Here is a 22,772-nt window from a genome sequence, read left to right as displayed (position 1 = left end):
GGTTATGGTAAAAGGATAACACAAAAAGCCCCAGGGGCTTGTTTCCATTGTGGTCCATTGAACTCAAAGACCTGCTACAATAAACACAAAAGAAAGGAGAGAATGACTCAAATACTGAAGAAAGAGGAGAAAAAAACGGTTTGCAAAAAAGAAAAAAGAAAATCACACTAGTTTGGAAAAGCCATCATCTGCCCATAAGCTCCAGCCTTATGTCTCATTACAGACCCCATGGCTCAGTGGGTGAGTGAGTTTGTTTTATCCACTAAAGTTCCAGATGGGTGGGGCTAGCCAGATAGTAACAGTGCAATGAGTGCCAAGAAGTTTAAGCAATCACTGAGCAATCAAGTCACTACATTGGAAGTACAATAAAATGAATTTGGTAAACATGTCAATGATTGACAACTTAACTGAGGTATTCCAAAGGCCACTAATCTGCGCTAGGTTAAAAAAGGGCTATGGCTATTTGGGGGGCTCTTATCATGGAAACGTTTGAGACGCCCTCCCTAACCGTTGGAGCCACTGTGGCACTATACGAATGCGGTTACACCCCTGTCTGAAATATGGCTACGACCATGAGGTTGACTATTTGCATTGCATCTATGGGAGTCAGAGGGGTGAGGGGGGGGGGAGTTCAGGTGATAGAGGCTGAGGCCCATGTTTCCCAAGCTGTAAATTAAAACCAAGACACTGACTGAATGGAGGTGATTCACCTCTGTAAACATTCTCGCAATTCCACACTCATGACCATGCGTGGTTTTCTTTTTGACAATTGCACGTAGTGTAAATGTCCTCGCTCATGTGGTGCAACGTGGTTTGTTGTCCTGAATTAAACAGTTTTACGGCCTATTCACTTAAGACTTGTCAAAGTAAAAAACAGTAAAAGCATTGCTCTCATAAAACTATTGTCTGCTAATGTAATTTAAAGAACTTTGTCAACCAAACAAGTATTTTATGAAGCTGGAATCATCTTTTGTTTTTACTACTATGTGTTAAATTTAAACTAATAACTTTATCTATGAATGGTGATACACCATTTAATGATGTTTTGGAAATGAATCCCTTTTTGATAAAGTTCAAGCCCTCTGCCTGTTTGGCTCTCCACTCAACTGTCCCTCTGTGTGAAATGGCTCAGACAAGATAACAGTTCAGCTATTCATCACACAAACAAAGGACCTTATAAGTCCATAAGGAAAGGTTTCACTCCCTCCACTGTCTAGTCGGTTCAACACTCCCACTTAACAGTCTGTGCGCACAGTAATAAAATCTGTCATCATGTGCTGTGAAGTGTTTCACTTTTATTCACCGTGTGCAGTCGCTGTGCAGGAATAGGTGACATTGGTGCAGGAGAAATCAGGGCTCAGATGATGGAGCAGACATTGTAATGTGGGTCAACACTATAGACCTGTGCTTCCATACAGATTTGGCACAGGGGTGCAAACATAATATGCGTTGTCGACCATGAACTCAGCATCCAACAGACTGAATAACACTTCTCTATTACATGACGTCTTTGTCCGAGGACCTGTTAGGCCCCTTTGCGTGCCTCTATTGGGTACTGACCCAACGGTTGTGAAACAGCGGCGGTTGTTTTGGTCTTGCGTTGGTCTTACGCACATATGATGTGACGCTGCTGGTGAATAGGCAGGCTTGCAGCTTACAGCAATTCAGACCTCTTAGATTTGTCTCTGCATTGTTCTGATGCTTCATTTATGATGCTTTTCTGTCTTAACGGTGTCCCCGTCCGTCTACCCACCAGGTACACGGTGATGGTCGAGTGCTGGCACCCCAAGCCGGAGAGGAGGCCATCCTTCTCGGAGCTGGTGTCTCGCATCTCGTCCATCTTCTCCAGCTTCAGCGGGGAGCACTACGTGCTGCTCAACACCACCTATGTCAACATCGAAAAGATGAGCCCCTACCCCTCCCTCCTGCAGTCCTCATCTTCCTCGTCTTCCTTCTCCTCCTCCTCCGCCTTCCCCTCCACCTCTGCCTCCCTGCCCTCCCCCTCTCACGGCTTCAGGCACCACCTGGAGCGAGACTGTTGCACCTGAGAGGACCAAAGGAGGGAGGAGGGCGAGGAAGAGGCCTCATAGAGAGAGGCAGACAGAGGGAGAGAGCGGATAGTTGATGAAGACTAGGGGAAGGCGAGGGAACTACTGTATGTATGTATCTACCAAACACTGGACCTTGAATGCTGAGAAATCAAAAGAAAGTGTTCTTTTGAGAACGCTGACTCTGTGTACATAGACCTTTGACCTTCTCAAGCATGGTGGCTGAATGAGTCTGACCTCAGTGACTTCACCCACCACTCTAAAAGAAGCTCCCATTGACCCCATGACCTCTCATTGACCCCCCCCCCCTCACCTCCACCAGGGATCACGGAGGTCAGCCCCCCTGTGTTCCCTACAAGACAATTACAAGACGCAGGGGAACGCCTCCGCAAAGATTTTCAATGGACAAAGCCACTGTCACCGATAGCACAATGGCGCTAAATGAAAAGATCTCACCCAAACATCTCACAGACTGCCGCCCCCCCCCCCCCCAGAGAGATATAGCGCTCCGTGGGGGAGTGGGTAGGCTTCCGCATGTGCTTTTGATACGCAGGATGTGTGTGGCCCCGGATCTTTTCCTGCCGTGCGACGTTAATGTGAATGCTCGACAAATGGCCATGTATTGTACTGAAGAGTATAGAAAAAAACAATGTCCCACCTCCGCACTACAGTATTTACCACTGTATGCCTCCCGCGCATGCCCCTCGCCTGCACTCACACAGTGAATGAAGACGCCTTGCTGTGTTATTGAGCTACATGTCGTTGCCCCAGGTGTGTAAAGCGAGGCAAGGTGGGGGGGAGGGGGGGGCTAGTTGGGGTGGGGTGTTTTGTGGGGCGAGTGAGGGCTGGGGTGTAGTCTGATGCAGGCAGGTAGGAGGGTAGGGAAGGGAAGAGGAGGGGAGGGGAGCCCACCGTCTGCCTCCCGCGTGCAGTTCACTGGATACCTTTATGTGTATAATTATCTTTGACGATTAGCTTTTGATGTGCGCTTGGAGAAACGTTCCTATGACTCACCTGAGTGGAATCTGCAGATGTTTCCCGGGTGAAAAGGTTTTATGCATCCGTCTCCCCCCTTTTTTTCTTTTTTCATGGAACACTTTAAGTTGAATCGTCCCATCATAATGTCGACAGAGTACATGTCAAAACAGTACAAGGTCTGACTACGTGCGCGCACTTGAAGGCCTGAGGATTTTGGAAGAAGTAAAAAAGAAACACTGAAAAAGGAAGGGAATGAGAAGTGAAGTATAGTGAACCATTGCGGATGTTGGGCTTTTAAATGTTTTGATGAATTGTCTTGAGTTGCTTATGTCAATTCTTTGTCCATTTCCTTGACACCAATTTCATAAAGTAAATTGGTAATAATAACGAGGGCTTGAAGCCAGATGAGTGTAAGCAGGTAATAACATATATTCTCCTCTTATTCACATCTACAGTATGTTTTCCATAATTGTATTGGTTCTATCCGTTTTGGTTGGTATACAAACATAACCACTTGAACCCTAGTGTCCCTATTCTAGGCTGAACATTCGGCAAAAATAGCAGATCTCACTGTTGTGACGCGTTTGAGCTTGTACTGTAGATCATCTTTTTTCGGCAAAGAGATTTGGTATAGAGGGAGAAAGGTCAAGTATAGAGCCCAGGGGGACCCTGGTCAACAAAGTATATATAGGGTTTAAGTGGTTAAGATACATTATATTACAAATTTTGTACAACTCAAAGCTTAACGTGATATACTTATAATAAAACTCTTATATTTGTCCAAAAAGCAACTTATCTCACACACTGCTGGCACCAAGTCCTCAAATGTGACTGTAATCACTGTCAGTGATGGCTGTACATCTTTGTATATTTTTGACCGCTGTGTAGCTATTATGAAGAAACACTTCAATGTTAAGCAATGACCCTCCCCCATCCCCTGGCTTTGTGTAGCATTTTGTGTTATTCTCTTTCGAATGGCTGCTGATGGCTTCAGAGCCATTGACAGGTATGAATGTTTGCTATGACAAGAAAATTGCTGTACTATATTTTTGTATTGATTGTTGATGAGCCTGTAGTTTGGATTGACACGTTTGGGGGGGGGATAAAATAAAACAAAACCACTCAAATCAATCCTTTTGATTTCACTCGACGACTGTCGACAACTGCCAATTTGTAAACAATGAGGGATTGTGTCACTGGGGTTTTGTCCGCTGTGTACAGTACAGTATGTTTTACTGATAAATGTGTGTGTGTGTGTGTGTGTGTGTGTGTGTGTGTGTGTGTGTGTGTGTGTGTGTGTGTGTGTGTGTGTGTGTGTGTGCGTGTGCGTGTGCGTGTGCGTGCATATATACCTTATCATCACTGTTGGGACGACAGTGCCAACATAAAATGACCTACAGTATCATGAATGAAGAGAGAGGAGAAGACATTGGGGAAGAAAGCACTACTAATACAAAAGATCAACAACAAAGTAAGTCTAAAATAGTGAACAGTATTGCAGCCAGTTACTGGCCACAGGGGTTGTTCCTGGGGTTGATTCCAATTTCTGTCATGTCTTCCAGTAGAAGTCGCTAGTGCAGCAAAAATGACACAAACCCCTGCCGGCTACCCACTCGCGAACACTTCCATTGTGTTTGTTGGAGCGCCCAGCCAAGCCGGAGGCAATGCTGCCGAAAATCGAAACCGGGCCTCACCTGGTTGCTCCCTAATTGGAACTTTAACATCGTGTTTGCTCTGGTCCTTCCGTTTTGTCTTAATATCACATAGTTGAGAAAACTGCAGTAAATATGACCCACCCATCATTTTACAACATATCTATACTACCACCACTTGGTCTATGCTTCTCACTGTATGTCCTGTGTGTGCGCGCGTTTGTGTGTGAGTGTCAGTGTGTATCTCTATGATTTTGCTGTCGTCTGTAAAGATTTTGAAGGTACCTGTCCCTATGTGATGTCTCAGTGTAATAAAGCTATCTTATCACATCACCTCTCTAAGCTCTCTTCTTGCACATCCTTTCGTTTTAAAAGGCGAACAGCCATAAAGCCTGCTTCATAATTTGTTGTAAAAAAAATAAAGCAGGGTTGTATATTATTTATTATTGTGACTAAATGGTAAATGTGCATTTATCTAGTACCGTGACGGCCTCCCCACTCTGCCTTCTGGGACTGTCACTTTCCCAGTAGGGAAAGTGACAGTCCATTCATACACACACACGCGTATAACCATGCAAGGCATCAACCTGCTTATCCGGAGCCGTTAAGGGGTCTTGCTCAAGGACAATAACCCAGGGGGAGCCCAGGATGGAGCCGGAAACCTTCCGTTTACCAAGTGGCCGCTGTAGCTATACCTCCTGTGCCACTGCCGCCCCACTAGTACCCCTACCTCCATTGTTGAAATGACAGCACTACCTGCTAGCATAAAGGCCCTTTATTCCTTGTTTTCTAGTTTCCATTTGTTTGGTGCGTAACGGATGTGAGTCAAGTGTCCCGGCTTCACGAGCAGAGCGGTACGAGCAGGTACATGCACTCACACACAACACACACACACACACACACACTGAACACTTCAGCTCCACACAGCTGTTCAGGATTATGAAGTACACTTGAATTTTGTCCAAGAAAAAGTTTCATTGTGCCAGCTAAGTACTCGAGATAAGGTAAGATGACATAACACAAGGAACTGAATAGATCCCTGAGGTGTAATTGGATGTGTTATCTGGTATCCTGTAAAAGGTACTGTGTTTTCAATTCTGTGCTTTCAACAGTTGTGTGAGAGTAGGCCACTTTCTTTCAAATGACAGATATCGCATTTTACAAAACTCTTTTTACAAACAATGAATGCCACTAGTTTGAATGGTCCCAATGTGAGACTGGAGGGGACATTATTCGGATAAAGACAGCTCATTATTCGGATAATCACTCACTCCGTGTGAACGCACCCTGTTTGCACAACTTTTAAAGTACACACAGACATTGCCTTTTGTGTCTCCGTCGTTTGTTCACACTCCTTCACTGCACCTTTGTTCTCATTGGTTAACATCGAACTCTGACCCCTTCACCTCCCTATAGCCTCTCCTCTTTCGACCTCTAGGTATTGTTGTCTAGACGTTTACCCTGCTGCGTCTAGCCCAGTCATGACCGTGGCTTTCATTACACGCGGTCCCCTGTGGAGTTGCTTAGGGGTCCAAGTTATATGGGGCCTCACTTACATAAGCTAAAAGGATAAATGGATGGATGAGAACTGAGCCTTAAAACGATGTATAATCTGCTTTTTCTGGAATGCCTGGTTGGAACCTCTCTCTCTCTCTCTCTCTCTGTATGAGATAAGATAAACCTTTATTGATCCCTGAAGGGAAATTCAGGTGTCATAGATTAGAAGCAACGGTAGTAAGAGTGAAACCAACCAAGATGAAACATCAAAAAGTAGATATACACACACACACACACACACACACACACACACACACACACACACACACACACACACACACACACACACACACACACACACACACACACACACACACACACACACACACACACACAGAGTGTGAGAGTTAAGTGTCTTGCTCATGGACACCTCACATAGCCGGTGCAAGAAATCGAACCTGGGGCTTTCTGCTTCCCAGGCTGCCTCTCTAACCATTCAGCTATGGCCACTCATTTGGAGTAGATTGGTTGAATCCTTAATTAAAATGTTTGAGAACCACTGACATAGAGTACTTGTTGAAGTGTCTTGAAGGAGATTGGCAGGAAAAGAAGGTCTGGCGTGACTTGATCCTAGGCCAGAACACCATCTGCAGGGCACACTTCTGCTATTTAAATACATTAACTATAGAAAGCTTTCCAGTAAAATTGGAGAAAACCTTTTTAAGCCTCATTGAGAATAAGGCATGTCCGTCTTTATTTCTCTCTCTGTCTGTCTCTCTCTCTCTCTGTGTCTCTCTCAGTCTGTATCTCTCTCTCTCTGTGTGTGTGTGTGTGTGTGTGTGTGTGTGTGTGTGTGTGTGTGTGTGTGTGTGTGTGTGTGTGTGTGTGTGCGTGTGCGTGTGCGTGTGCGTGCGCGTGCGTGTGCGCGTGCGTGTGTGTGTGTGTGCGTGTGCGCGTGTGTGTGTGCGTGCATGCATGTGTGTGTCTCTCTAACTTTCTCTCTCACCCTTTCTCTTTTCGCTCTGCTTTGACATCACTCCGGCCCAGATTGTTTTGTCTTTCATCTCTTTCACTCTCATGGTGAAAGCATCACCCTTCTCTGTTTCTGCTACACATTGGACAAGTTGACCGCACGCACGTTCAAAGAAAAGACAGGTGTGTGTGTGTGACTGTAGTGGGCTTTGAGTTTGCAGTAGGTGTGGGTCGTACTGCCTGACTCACCAGGTGATTCAGCAACTTCAGTATGCATGACCAAAGGACTTGGTAGACACAAAGTGTTGGGATACTCATACATGCACAGTTGCACACACATGCATGCACACATACACTGTACACATATGGTATGGTTGTGCAAATACACAGATACGCACACACCCAGACACACAAATACAAACACACACGCAGACACACCCATGCAGACAAACGGGGACACACAAATACTTTACATACTAACCATCTGTGTACACAAATATTTGATAAATATCAACAAACACTACAGCCCAGCACTGGTTATATTACACACACACACACACGCACACACACACACGCACACACACACACACACACACACACACACACACACACACACACACACACACACACACACACACACACACACACACACACACACACACACACACACACACACACACACACACACACAGAGACACACGCGCACACACACAAACAAACTCACAACTGATAGCAACTGATAAAGAAGGCAAACTCAGCCCTCTCTTGGACTCAAGTAGCATTCTGACATAGTGACTCAGAGACTTCAACAAATGAATGGCCCTTAATGAGTTTGGCAGGAGATACATTGGGGAGGTGGATAGAAGAGAAGCCCTGTGTGCCTATTAATGATCAGCTCTCCCCTCATAGTTGGAATATCTTGGCTCTTGCCATTTGGAACAATATCAGTTGTTGCCTTGTTGTCACTTGACTGGTCAGCATGGCTGGAGACTGAGGGTTTGACTCGGGAGATGTGGTTTGTTGGTTGTGGATGCCCCCTATTGATGCTGGTTGGATTCTGCAGCTAAATATAGGGTGGCATTACAGCAATATTCTCTGGACAAGGGGGTATGATAGTATGTTGTTTCACAGCACGCTGCACCATATATTCCAGAAGGAAATATGACGCACTAGGTTTAGAAAAAGGCCTTGTTTTGACATCCCACTGGCCACAATTGATGCAAGGTACACAGATTCTTACATGCAAATACCTCGTCATACAAGTGCTTGTCAGGGATTGAACTGTCCAAAACACATGCCGTTGCGGCTCAAGACGTTTTCAATTTTCCACATTAAGGCTGTGAGAGGTGAGATGTAACACCACGGCACAGAATCCATAATTCAACACTTGGCAGCCAGGGTTTCTTTTAGATGAACACATCTCACATTCATACCTACAGGCTTTTGGCCGGCGACGTTCATTCCAGCGCGCAATCTTCTCTGAGGTCGACCAATCGTATAACCCTGGACATGAGTTGAATAAGATTTGTTTTTCCATCTGTTGTAACAGCAGGGTTCTGGCAGCCATACCCCCTCCCCCTTCTTCTCACCCTAGTCTGCTTCCTCCCACTCCTTGTACCCCCTGGCACACACAGTAAAGATGGGTACAGAGACCACTGTCGGCCATACATCTGGTAATGGCTCGGGCTGGCACACACGCACACATCTGGATGCAACAGCCTTGGCACACACTGAGGGAATAATCCTTCAGCTTCAGTTTGGCAGGCAGGAAAAATCTGATTATAGTGCAAATGACAGTCTGGGAGGACAGGGGTCTATTCTATATTCTGTTTGAAACGTTGTTTAAGGGGTGGGGGTTATTCAGGGGAGGTTTGTCGAGTGTGGACTATTCTTAACATTTTTACTCGTATACATTTATTACTGGGAGCTGCCCAGTAAAACCACAGCATTTAGGCTTACTATGCTGCTTAAGCAACTCCACTGGAGCACTTGAGTGAGGCGAGAGCATTACCAAGATTTGGACAGAAAGTTTGGGGATTTAAACCAGTTTCTCCTTGTCACAAACCCACTTCTCTATATGGCTTAAAAATGAAATGCAGATCAAGTTAAATGTAACACGTCTACCTCCAAACACAACTGAACATTGAGAAATATCAACCAACACTACAGCACTGGTTATAGGTTACATAAAAGTCCAAGCTAGTCCAAAAACACATAAGCCTGATTTATACTGTAAATCTGAATGGCCCCAGATTCAATCTGGCAGGGCCCCAACATAGTGCATTCATACAGTATGTCCTGTTTGTCCTGTCTATCTACACTATCCTGTCTATCCACACTGTCCTGTCTGTCTACACTGTCCAGTCTATCTACATTACACTGTCCTGTCTGTCTACACCACAAAAAAAGTCTGTGCTCCAGCTGCCTGCATTTCAACACTGAGGCAGCAGACAGCACCAGATACTGTCATGAGGTATGGTCCTCATGGCACTGCCACTGTAGACTTTGATGTGCTGCCAGGAAGACATTGTTCACAATGATACTTAGAACAGGAGGGGGACTCAGTTGCTCGGAAAGGCATGACAAAAATGGCGCTTACACACAAAAGCCAAACTCCACTTCATCATGATCTTCAATATCTGGCCGATTAGGTGCCCATTGAATCTTCTGGATGATAATTATCTTAAACGTGGACAATGTAATGAGTATCCACACTACAGTGACTAACCAGCGGCAGCAGGGTGAGTCACAGAGGGCCCTATTCACATCAAGTGAAACTGACTCTGACTGAATGGCTTCTCTGGGCCCCCAGAGGTAATGAGTAGCTCCCATGTCAACACAAAGGCAGCGTTGCAGGTCATACAGCTTCTACAGTAGGCAGATTACAGGGTTTTCAAATCCCTGTGTTTGGTCCATCAGCGTGCTTTGTCCTGGCTCTGAAACGTTATGATTATTCAACCACTCATGCCGTGGGTACCTCACTGAGGCAGAGGTGAACTGCTGAGTACAGTGCTGTATTTATGTTATTGATGAGCACCAGCCGTGTGATACATAGAGTACAGCTGCCAGAACATGTACCTGAATCAGCTTAGCTACATTAACCCCTGTGTCCCTCATTTGGGCACATTTTCTAAATTGTTCATTTTTTTAAAAACATTTTCAAAAATTGCCGATCTACAAGCTTGTACATCAGCTATTTTCGCTATTTGACGTACCACAAGGTATATAGGGGAGGGCTTAGGTGGTTGAAGCAGTGAAGTGAGTTTGAGTGTCATGTCTGGTACAGCAAAGAGGGAATGAGGGTCTGTCTCAGTGTAGTTCTACAAACGAAGTGGGCAGCAGTGGATGAGTGGGTACAGAGGCCGTTTGGGAATCGGAAAGTTGGAAGTTTCCGGTTCAACCCTCTGCTCGCCCAGTCTACGTGTCGAAGTGTCCTAACAAGATGATTAAATCCTAATGGCTTCCCCTCATGAGAGCCATCTGAGCAGCTATCTGGTGGGAGAAGCAATAAAATCAATTTCCCCTTCCACGGGGACAAGAAAATACTCCTTCTTTTTCTGAATGAAGTAGCTGTAACAGAGAGGTCCTCTACTTATTTTTGCACATCGCATATTGTAACCTGAGTGATTGTAGTATTCATTATTTGCACAGCACATTGGCACTTTAGTAAGCTGGCACAGCGTAATTTGCACAGTTAATATTTTGCAGTTAATAAATGCACAGAGTCATGATTTATTGGAATTTTGCTGAACATTTGGAGTTAGTTCCTGTCTTTCTAAATTGTCACTCAGCCTGATGAGTTCCACCTGTGGATAAATGCAAACAAATGTTGATTTTGAATCATGATGGGAAGTGCAATATTTAAGAGCAAGAGCAATACTGAGTGCAATATAGAGAAGTGCAATATGTGATGTTAAGTTTGATGATAGAATGCTTAACATTTACCTGTTCGACTTGCTGTTCTGTCTTCCAGTGTTGGGTTGGGATATGCTTTTGTAATTGCTAGGATATGTTGCAGTGTGAACATGGAATCATTGTGAAGGAATCATTACTTTTGTAGTTCATGGACGTTTTTAATATAATGTTTTACGGGTTAAAGGTATAAGTATTTATATAGTTGTATGTTCTTTAATATACCCCCTGACATGGTGGAGTACAGACTACAATGCTGTCAGTAACAATTAGACTGAGCTGGTGGTAGCTGGTGAAGGAGCTGGACACCACCATGTCACCTGTTTTGGAGCTCCTGTCTTTTGTTGCCATCTTCTGTATTTTTTGTTTCACGGTGAATAAGCACTTTTGGTTGCACCGTACCAAGGCCTGCGTACTAATTCCAGCTAGCAATTGGGCCATTCTCACAATAGTGCAGATTATAAATGGGATACCTTTATGAAATAATTGTGTTACATGTATATTATATAATAATCCTCAGAATATTGTGCACAGTACAGTAAAGCATGTCTAAACATTTTATATATATTGATACACCTTCTCATGTCATAAACCATAGGCCTGGTTTGATAAGAATGATAGTTTTTTAAGAGAGAACGTGGGGGGAAAAAGAGCAGCAAGGTACTTGATGTAGGATCCTGTACTTCTTTCACCATACACAATATATTCTGTAAAAGCCCTGTTGGTTATTCCTGAAGTGATTCTGCTTCTAAGAAAGCAGTAAAAATATACAGAGAAAGTCTCCTCTGTGGTTGGACGAATCAAACTAGTTGATACTTTGGTTTGAGAAGAAGAAAAAGGAAAAAACAGATGCAGCGACGTTGAGTGACCGGACACAGTAATGGATAATGATAGAGGTCGATAATAGCACTGTGAGTTTAGCGTTTCTCTTTGCCACTCTCTCTGACAGTGGGTGGAATAGAATGGGGAGAGGCAGACAGAGTACAGTCCTATCATGAGATGACGTGGATTACTGTCATTGCTTCTCACAGTGCTGCGGCCTTGTAATATGAGCATAATACAGTAGCAACATGAGCACTCAGGTGACCCCAATGAAACAAATACAGGGCCCCTGACTGTTGACAAGGCAGTATGTGAGCTGCAGCTCAGAGCCTTTTCAAAGGAGGGATAAATTACAGTGTGAGAGGGATGGAAAGGTTAAGCCTACTGTATAACGGCTTAGCACAGCTCCCTGCAGCTCTCGTCAAAGCACCGTTTACAGGCAATCACAGACGTGTTGGGGAGAATCTAACCACTTTAAACCTGTTGTGCCTATTTTGGGTATGTCATTATAGGCGAAACATAGGCTATCCCAAATGTTTCAAAAACATTTCAAAGTTTTCGACTTGTGAGCTTGTAGATCTGCTGTTGTCGCTATTCACAAAGTAGATCTTTCTGAAAGAGGACATTCTTTATTCTCAGCCTCTCTCGCTCTGCATCGTATTTGAAAGTATGCACAGGTGTGTGTGTGTGTGTGTGTGTGTGTGTGTGTGTGTGGGGTGTGTGTGTGTGTGTGTGTGTGTGTGTGTGTGCGCGAGTGTGTGTGTGTGTGTGTGTGTGTGTGTGTGTGTGTGTGTGTGTGTGTGTGTGTGTGTGTGTGTGTGTGTGTGTGTGTGTGTGTGTGTGTGCGTGTGCGTGTGTGTGTTGTGCATGTACAGATATACAGGCATCCATCCACCACACACACATTGTCAAGATAATACTGTATAGCCTATCAGTTAGTAGAGCAGAATTCTGTGAAGCAAGATTGTGACTCTTCACTCTCTTGTGTTCAGTGTTCCTGAACCTCCACAAATGCTCCAGACAGTTAAATCCTGAGTGTTCATTTACATAACTCGCAGATTTACATTACATAAATGTTTTTAAGGTGCACCACCTGTGATAATGTTTTGTCAAACTTTTTTCCCCCTCCCTTTCTCTCCCTCTGTCTTCTTCTTTGTCTCTGCCCCCTTTGTCCTCCTATTTTAAGAATGAAGAATAATGAACATGAGGTTTATGTCAGTGTTACTTAGGTTACATGATATCTGTTTTGCTAGCAGCATGAAAGAGAATGACTCATGCATTGCATATTGTGAATCTCATCTCAGTGCTCTGAGGAAGCTAAACTTTGCAGTACGGTACGAGAACACCATCTAGTGGTGCAAGCACACACACTTATTACATACTGTAGTTATGACTGCCCTATTTTACACCTGCACATGACATGTATAACACATTTGGATGTTTGATGCATTTTAACCAACCAAACGTTTGAGACTAACGCCTATGAGGAGTAATGTATAGGTTGAATTGAGTGGTGATTGCCAGTTTGCCCACAGGTCAAACATTTTAAAAAGCAAGTGAAAGTGTATGAGCTTTGTAGGCTATTATTGTCTCTGCCAGGCCGAAGGCGTCCTGTCCATCTCTGTGTCATTGCGCGTGTGTGTGTGTGTGTGTGTGTGTGTGTGTGTGTGTGTGTGTGTGTGTGTGTGTGTGTGTGTGTGTGTGTGTGTGTGTGTGTGTGTGTGTGTGTGTGTGTGTGTGTGTGTGTGTGTGTGTGCAAACATCGACACGCATAATTTATCAGATTTATCATATATCCTGATTGGCTAAGATTGGCTTCTTAGTTTGCAGGAGTAACCCAAAATTCCTCAAATCATGAACGCAGCTTCCAGTTGCCGTGAAACATTGCTGGCCCACAATAACCTACCTGCCCTGGCGGAAACCTGTGCTCAGATTAGCACATTTTTATAGTTATTAAATCAAATCAAATTTTATTGATGATAATGATGATGAATTTATTTGTATAGCACTTTGTAACACAGTTACACACTTTGTAACACAGTTACAAAGCGTAACACAGTTATACAGCATAATGTATAACAAGAGCAACTCAAACGCTGTTGTGCTTCAGAGAAAAAAATATAAAAAGAAAGGAGAGAAGCAATCAATAACACAGTAATAATAATAAAAATACATAACAAAATACCCACAAACAAACCTGGGTAGGCCTAAAAGCAAAGTCAAACGGTCTGTCTTTATCCTAATTTATCCTACTAGAAGTTCTGGCTGCTACACGGCCCTCACACCTACTTCACACCCCCAATCCGACTGATATGCCCATAAATGGAGATCTCTGTCTCTGACGGTCCTTGTCCCCTTTATGCTCATATGGAGATCTCTGTATCTGTTAGTCCTTGTCCCTTTAATGCCCATATATGGAGATCCCTGATGTCATCAGTATGGGCTTCCTTCCTTAGGGCGCGTTCGGAAATAAGGCATTGAGCACACTGGCCAATACAGTGCCACGTGTTATGAGCTTGTAGATCGGTTATATTCAAATATCCGAACAATTTTTTTGGAAGGGGGAGGGTAATGAGCATGTAGTCCAAAGTAACTCGATATTTTTTTTGACACAAATGTTTTATGTTTTTGGAAATATTTACCTTAATTCATTTCATAATAATGGATGTCAATGGTGGTTGGATCGGGTAGAAACCTTGCCCAAAGTTGTTTTCGGTGAAGGACCACGCTCTAATGGTCTAGTGGGGAGGGGGAGACGACTGAGATAGAAAACAGAAGACCTTGTAAAGAAATAGAATAAAGAAAAACTACTTTTGTCATGGCCAACAAAAAGGTCACCATTCCCCATCTATGGCAAAAAAAAAGAGGGAAAAAAAACAACGCCCTGATAAAGACCCAGCATGTGGTTTCTGGACCTGTCCATCTCAGACACGATTTCACCTCTCTAGTGGTCATACCCTACGGTTCTTGTCGGGGGACCACCTCCACTGCTGCAGCCCGTGCAGAGGCCTCGCTGATCACCTCCATGAGAACCGGCGCCCCCACCCCGTACTCAGAGCCGGCTCCATTCTCCCCATTGCTGCAGCACAGGTTGGGACCACACTGAGTCTGACAGGGGAGTTCACAATCCCGTGATTCAGAATTGAACGTGACAAACTCTGGCTGGATGGTCGTGGCGTGGATGCCCTCGTGGTGGAAGAAGTCCTTTATGCGCTTCGCCACATCCATGTAGGAGGTGGGGTCGTGGCACTTGACGTGCGCCGTGGCGATGATGCGGCTGCCAGCCAGCTGCCAGATGTGCAGTTCATGGATGGCGAGGACTCCTTCCAGACCGAGCAGTCGCTCGTTGAGTCCGTTCACGTCGATCTGCTTGGGCACTGTCTGTAGAAGGATGAGGGTTGACTCCTTCAGCAGAGGGTAGGTGAAATATAACATGATGCCAACAGTAATGTAGCAGAGAACGGGTTCCAAGTAAAGCACCCAGCAGGGGCCAGACATCTTTGGCATCATCCTGCTGAACATGGTGGAGCCTTCCAGCAGGTCCACCAGGGTGTTGTTGTTGTTGTCCGGGCTGTGGCCATTGAAGCAAACGTTGATGCAGTCTTCGCCTTCGACGCAGGGCTGCCACACATAGGTGAAGATCAGGGCGTTGATCACCACGATGACGGAAACCAGGAAGTCACCCAGCACGTGCAGGAAGACCCCGCGTATGTTGAGCTGAGAGGTAGAGCCTTGGCTAACGCTATCCTTGTCCTCGTACGGTGAGATGCCATTCATCTGCGCCTCTGTGTCCTCATTGTGGGTGATCTCATGGCGGCGTCTCTCAGTTTTTACAACCAGGTTGATAGTCTCTTGCCCCGACGACCCTTTCCCTGCCAGGCTGTTGGACTTTTTACTCTTGTTCTTATTTCCATGTGAATGACCGCCGTGGGAGTGATTGTGTCCGCTGTGGCCGCTGAATAGGCAGATCCCTAGGAGGTTGACAAGGAGCCCTGCAACACCCACCCAGATTAGTAACCGAGGATTCTTGATCTCACTGGGTTCGATGATGCGCTCAGTGGCTTCCATAACAATGGTGGCACACAGCGCAGTAAGGAACACAGCGTTGACCAACGCTCCCATCACCTCCGCCCGGATCCAGCCAAACGTGTTTCTGTCCGTTGCCTGCGTCTTCTTGGCAATCCGCATGGCAACCAGAGCCACGAGCTGCGCGATAACGTCAGATAGCATGTGGAAAGAGTCTGCCAGCAGCGTTAGAGACCCGGTCATCTGACTGACCACCACTTCCACGACGAAGAACCCAAAAGTCATTGTGAGCATGCATAGCAGCCGTACACTATTCGACTCACAAGCCATTGTCCCTTCAGAAACCACCCCCCTGGGTCAATTCAAGTTCGGAGGTAGGTTTTCCCGAGCTTGCTAGCAAGATAGCTGGCTACACCTGTATACAGCACTGGATAGTTTAGTTAGCTGGCTACCTACCTAAGACAATACCAGCTAGGTATAACAGTCTGCCTGCATTACACTAACAATAATGTAATGTACCTACAGCATCATCCTCGGTTGGTTTATAAGGTCAATTTATATGTTATGATGACGTCATTTGATGTCACAGTGTGATGTCAAGTATAAACTATTAAATAGGGTCCTCTAGTCGGGTGGCCCTCGCGGCCCTCACATCTAGGCCCGATCCGAGGTTGGTCCAGCCAGCACTGGCCTAGTCACTCTGCACACATGTCATGCGAAGTCCGGCCCCTCTGGCCTCTCCTCTCCTCTCCTCCCTCCCCGCTTTGCTTTGCGGCCCTAACCTCTAGTCCCATCCTCCCAACCTCGGTCATGTGATAAAGAGGTCAGACTTCCTGTATCTGGTTGCTATGGCAACCTGCCAGATCAGGCTGAGGGTCTGATAGGCAAATCAGAGAATCATTCAAGCCAAGAGTCTGATCACTGATCGAGGTGAGGTGAGATGCCTAAAACGTAGCCAGAGCTCTGATCAACAGTCTGTGGCGGGTCTTGGAGGCATGTGGAGTGATCCTGTGCTTGCGAATCCCGGACGAACTTTCAGAGCTTTTGTCAATTATATAGTAGTAACATAGTAAGATAGTAAGATAGTAAGTTAATAATAATAATAATAATAATAATAATAATTATTATTATTATTACATTTATTAATAATACTAGACACACCACTGTCCACTTGTGTAGGCCTATTTATGTGAGGAATCTTTGTCTATTAATTGTTTCTATACCCCTTCTTGAAACTGCAAATGATTGGAGCTTAGCCTACACGACAAAGAATTTACCTCACTTTTGTTTTTACACCTGTAAACCAGCTGTAAACCCGTGATGTGAAGTTGCATGTGAATCTGACCGGTGGTTTTCAAATCAAATCCACAATATCCATTTCAATAGCTTTTCTAAATGGTTTCAAAAACATTTGTAATTGTTAGTTAACTTCTCTATTACCTTTACATTTCAGGAGGTGGCGCTCGCGTCAAAGTAATGGTCAGAGCCAAATCATGTAATTCATTTTCATACGGTAGGCTAATGCAAACTAGACTAGAATATAATAATACACAAGATACTTGCTGTTAAAGTCAGAGTCCTTCGGTGTGTGCCCCCCTCAACTGTCTACTTAAAACTAGTGTTGTAAAGTAGCTAGTAGCCTACATTTACATAGGCTACTGTACAATTTTGAGGTATTTTTTTTTTACTTTACTGGAGTATTTCCAATTTTCTGTACTTTTTACTCCACTACATCTCAGAGGAAAATGTTATACTTTTACACCACTACTACAATTATATGAAAACTTTATTAACTAGTTACTTTGTAGATTTTGATTATAATTACAAAACATACATTAACCACTTCAGCCCATATAGGATTCGGACATTCTGCATAATGAGTACTTTTTACTTTTGTACTTTTACTCAAGTACATTTTTACTTTTTTTGGACTTTTACTTGTAACAGAGTATTTCTATATTGCAGTATTGATACTTTGACTTAAATAAAATGTGAGTACATTTTACCACTGCTAAAAGCAAGCAAGCATGTTGATTTGACAGTCTCGCGCTGAAAGCCTACAAAGTAATTCTGAAGTTTTCAAATAATTGTATGGAGTAAAAGTACAACATGTGCCTTTGAGACGTAGCGTAGTAGAAGTAAAAGTACTGAAAATTGGAAATACTCCAGTAAAGTAAAAGTAACTCAAAATTGTAGAAATCTACTTTAAGTTACTTTAAACCACTAGACAAATCGTTTAGAGGAAAAACCGAGTCGCCGAATATGTCAAGTCACCACTTTTGATGTAACACGGGAGGAACCCAGACTCCCCCCGCCCATATTATGACATCACGCTGGGCTTTGACAAGCTGGTGGTGCCGGAAGAAAAGATGGCGGATCATGAGGAGCAGTTATCCGACGAGGAAAAGGTAAGAAGCCCATTTTTATCTCCACGTAGCTGCCAGTGGGTGTTTGAAGACGTGAATTTGAGGTTGCGGACGAGACCGGGGCCTTCGTGCAGTCTTTTCGTCCGGTCGAAAGTGTACGTAAAGTGGACATAAACTGATAAACAGGCCGCAGTGCCCGTCGCTGCTCTAGCTCTATTATTTCGGTAACCGGAAGACTCGCCCCAAAACACGCTCACCCCCCCCCCCCCCCTTTTCTTTTTCGCGGACCAGCAGTTCTTGTATTACTGTAATTGTTTTACTGATGACGAGGTTAGAAATAACTTTAGGGTTAGGCATATTTTCACTCAGGTCAAGTTTAGGAATAAGGTTCATCCTGAAACATGACTGGCTGTCTTGACGCTCGCGATAGACGATTGTCATGTGAACCATGGCTAGGAATAATGTTAGGTTTTGGCACCGTTTTACTGAGGTTACGTTGAGGAATGGGGTTAGGTTTTAGGCATAGGCATAGTTTACTGAGGTTCCGTAACCTAAGTTTAGGAATAAGGGTAGGTTTTTAGGCGTAGTTTGCTATGTCTAAAACCGTGTACGTTTTAGGAATACCAGGTGAATACCGCCGGATTTGCTCCGGTGCGACTGTGTTTTGGGGCGAGCGTTTTGGTATTCTATTATTTTTAGCTCAACTTCCGCTCGTTTGCGAACCGTCGGAACGGAGGCTCCTTGTACGGTCCGGACTCAAAATAGGAACCGTGCACCTAGTACAAATTAACCTGAGCTAACCTCCCTGACCCTTTTTTTAAAAAAAAAACCGAGGGAGACCCTATGAATCCCGCGGAGGGGAGCTGTCAGCAGGGGAGCTGCCCTTGTGTTTCCTGGTTGTTGTGAAGTTCTCACACACAGACAGACAGAGCTGATAGCTAAGATGGCTAGCTGTAGGCGGGTGCAGTATGTTAGTCCGACAGCGCATTCCTCCGACAGCGCAGCGCTCCGACGTTTCCAATACTAAACCCGAACCAAACCCTCACCCTAACCCTAACCGCACGCGGATGCCACATAGTCGGAGAAAAGGTCTGTCGGATTAACGCATGCCTCCCCCGCCTGCCACCACCCAATACTATAGCTGCTGCTTCACATGCCCTGTTTACTGCTTGTGAATTGTGTTTAGTGCAGGGGTCTTCAACGTTTTTCAGGCCAAGGACCCCTGAGCCGAGAGATAGATGAAGCAGGGACCCCCACTACATATGGTTTAACATTGTGTGGCAGATTAAACTTTTTCATACATTTCATAGACTCGTTTGACTGCACTGTCACCAGAGTTGGATTGATGTTAATGTGTATTTTAGATTTAACCACTTAAACCGTCAATACTTAGTAAACTTGACCTTTCACTCTGTACTTAGTCTGCTATTTTTCCCTCTACACCAAACCGCAGATCTTCAAGCTCACAACGCCTTGCGCTGTAAGCTTGAAGATCTGCTATTTTTGTCTAAAGTTCTCCTCAGGCATGCTGGGGTTCAAGTGCTTAATGTTAAAACAATATCCAATCACACAAATATTTGGCGGCCGCCGCCCCCTGTAGTAACTCTGAGGACCCCTTCCTGGACCCCCTGTTGAAGACCCCTGGTTTAGTGGCTTTTGGGTGGGTTTCTGCACTTACCAATCACAGCTTTGGGGGGTGATTGTGGTTGGAGCAGGTTTAAAGCTGCATAACAATCACAAAGGAACTGAACTGATATGAGCTCAAGTTTATTAGACTTTTGTCAGGTCAGTGGCCAATGGGTGTGGTCTCCTTTCACTCATACACAAGTTATTACCTCAGCTTTAATTAAAGGACTGGGCCTGCTGTCTGTGCCCAACCCTGGGATGTTGTGATTTGCTAAATCGTATGTGAGTGTTTTCTGTTGTGCATGTTCCTTTAGGAAAACGTTTTAAGAAAGTTAAAGGGATATTTCACTTTAATTTTATCGTCTAATCAGGCTTTTGGGAGCACCCCGGACAGTTTTTAAGTTGCTTTGAGTCAGTATTTAGATATCTGATATTCGTTTTATCGGACACGCCCCCTTCCTATACAAGTTACAATGGGTTTGTATAGGAAGGGGGTGTGTCTGATAAAGATATCAGATATCTAAATACTGAATCAAGCAACTTAAAAACTGTCTAGGGGGCTCACAAAAGCCTGAGTAGACAATAAAATCACCCAAAGTCTTTTTAAAGTGAAATATCCCTTTAAATTGGTTGATACGATTATTTTTAGTGGCTTGCTGCCTTTTTGAGTAGGACAGAAGAGTTGCAGGAATGTGAGGGCAGGGAGGAGGGATAGCTTGCAACACAGGTCATGACTCACGAGATGAGCATCAAACCCAAGACATTGTTTGTAGCTCCATGGTGCCATGGCTAAAAATGTGTTTTCTGTCTTTGCCTTCAATAACAGTGTCACGTTCAGTTTCTGCCTTTCAGGCCATAGTCTCTGTCCATTCAGGCCATAGCTTGGTGGCAGCGGTGGCCTAGTGGTTAGAGGGGCGGCCTTGATACCGGAAGGTCCCTAGTTCGATTCCCCAATTCATCACATCGATCATGAATCACCGCTGAATAGCCCTTGAGCAAGGCTTCCATGCAGGGTCCGGCTGGAAACAAGCTTCGTGCTTAGTCCGACACCCTGGGTAAACAACAAACTTTGCTTTGCTTTGCTTTAGCTGAATGGATAGAGAGACCGCCTGCCCTGGCAATGTGTTGAGGTGTCCCTGAGCAAGACACTTGACCCCTAACTGCTCTCTCCCTCCACTCAAGTCTTACGCTTGGGCAGCAATCAGCTGGGTGAAGCTGAAAACGAAACTTCCCTCTGCAGGATCAAATGGGTCTAATTATGCAGAAACTGACAGTTTCTACATTTGTAAATGTGTCTACAAGACTCAACATAATAGCTTAGGCCCTAGAGCTTGTCGCTTGAGCTTGGAGTGACTTGACCAGTCTGTAATAAGGTTTGATCCCCACAAGAGGTTAGTGAGAGGACAGTCCATCACTAAACCACGTGTTCTTGAGTAAGACACTGAAACCACCTACCTCCTCACTCACTGTAAGTCAATCTAGTCTGAGAGGTGGCTAAAAGCTTCAAATGTAAAATCCTGTAGTTGCAATTTGTATTTTCAGCTCCATGTCTGCGATGCGGTAGCTGAGTGCAGGCAGGCATTTGTTTTGGTCAATCGTCAGCTTGCGTTTACAGCAGCAACATTGAAGATGACATCCCCAGCCACTCTTGCTTGGGAATCATAACTAGCTATTATCTTATCAGCATGTGCTTTGAACATAGCCTTTAGGAAACAGCTGTTTCATACAGTTGATGCTCTGTCGGCTCCTTCCATGTTGTTTACAGACGAGCCACTTGCGCTTATCGGCCTACCTATACTGTATGTATGTCAAGGAGAGCCCATCTCGGTCTGAGGGGCATAAACACATGCCTGCCTTTCAACTTAAGTGAGCATCATTGCTACTCGTACATCTCCAAAACAAGATGACATCTCACTGGGGGAGAATCCTTTTTAATCTGTTAATGATTTAACAGAGGAGGAAGAGTCTCTCTCCTCTGCCTCGGATAACCAAGCCGTGTCTGTTTCCCTTCCTTCCACTGCCCTTTGGCCTGACTGCTTCCTTCCTGGTTACGGTGAAGTGAACACAGTTGGGGGTTACACGAGAGAGAGCAGCATTAGCTGGTCTGTTTGCTGTCATTCAGTATGGATCATCTGCTATGTACCGTTGGCTGTCTGTGGTTTAGCAGGGCCTTCCACCTCCTCTCCAGCAAGCAACTAGGCTGCATGATTTATGTTAGCACAAGCATTAATAATACTTTTTATTAAATGGCTATTATTCTCACAATTGAGAAGTGTATTCTATCGTACTGTTTGTATTGTATGATATCATTTTTATTTAAGATATTTTTGGGGCTATTCTGCCTTTTATTTATAGTGGAGATGGACAGGAAATGAGGAGAGACATGCATTAGAGATCCGGGAACGGGACTCAAACCCACGATGCACTGTCAGGCTACTTTTACAGCCTAGGTGCCCGGACCGCTAATCCACGGTCCGGGCATATGATATCATTTTTTGATTATGTTTTACTCGCAACGTTTTTTAGGATCATGGTTATTTCGCTGAATTCTAAGAACATTAACTGTTAGAACAAATGTGGTATAACAAACCATTGTACCAAACTTTGAGACCTAGGCCTGTTTAAGTCAGTGTACTACTCTACTGTACTACTATGTTCACAGAAACAGTCTTAAAGCAGCCTGGGAGTCTTGTCCTATGGTTCCTCTTTTGTTTTGTTAGATGGTGATGTTGAAGGGGGAGGTTCACTCACTGTTTCCCATAATATACAAATGTGTGTGTTAAGGCCTCTCACAATTATTACATTGCCTATTTGCAATTATTTAAGGTAAAAGCAATTATCTTGCATATAATCGTCAGAATCGTTTCCATGTT

The 22,772-nt window shown here is 44.5% G+C and overlaps 3 protein-coding genes across 5 annotated transcripts in view; 2 read left to right on the top strand and 1 right to left on the bottom strand.

Annotated features, from left to right (window-relative positions):
- The window catches only part of met (MET proto-oncogene, receptor tyrosine kinase), a 73,300-nt gene extending 70,467 nt beyond the window's left edge, over window positions 1-2,833 (top strand). For all 3 annotated transcript variants that reach the window (XM_084059748.1, XM_084059749.1, XM_084059747.1), the window contains one exon: window positions 1,757-2,833. In XM_084059748.1, the coding sequence (XP_083915874.1) occupies window positions 1,757-2,048 (292 nt within the window). In that variant the 3' untranslated portion in view covers window positions 2,049-2,833. The remainder of the gene's footprint in view (window positions 1-1,756) is intronic.
- Window positions 2,834-14,839: 12,006 nt separating this feature from the next.
- LOC311046907 (proton-coupled zinc antiporter SLC30A1-like) lies at window positions 14,840-16,237 on the bottom strand (the record flags this gene model as incomplete). The annotated part of the gene is made up of 1 exon (XM_084059486.1): window positions 14,840-16,237. The coding sequence occupies one exon, from the start codon at window positions 16,235-16,237 to the stop codon at window positions 14,840-14,842; it is 1,398 nt and encodes a 465-aa protein (XP_083915612.1).
- Window positions 16,238-18,229: 1,992 nt separating this feature from the next.
- LOC311047710 (F-actin-capping protein subunit alpha-2) overlaps window positions 18,230-22,772 on the top strand; it is a 31,031-nt gene continuing 26,488 nt past the window's right edge. Inside the window, exon 1 of the mRNA XM_084060525.1 lies at window positions 18,230-18,315. Within this exon, the coding sequence (XP_083916651.1) occupies window positions 18,277-18,315 (39 nt within the window). The 5' untranslated portion in view covers window positions 18,230-18,276. The remainder of the gene's footprint in view (window positions 18,316-22,772) is intronic.

The sequence above is a fragment of the Gymnoscopelus microlampas genome (assembly GCF_963454915.1).
Source record: "Gymnoscopelus microlampas genome assembly, chromosome: 6".
Classification (NCBI taxonomy): Eukaryota; Metazoa; Chordata; class Actinopteri; order Myctophiformes; family Myctophidae; genus Gymnoscopelus; species Gymnoscopelus microlampas.
Note: the sequence above shows the minus strand (reverse complement) of the source record. Positions and strands in the feature narration are given on the sequence as shown.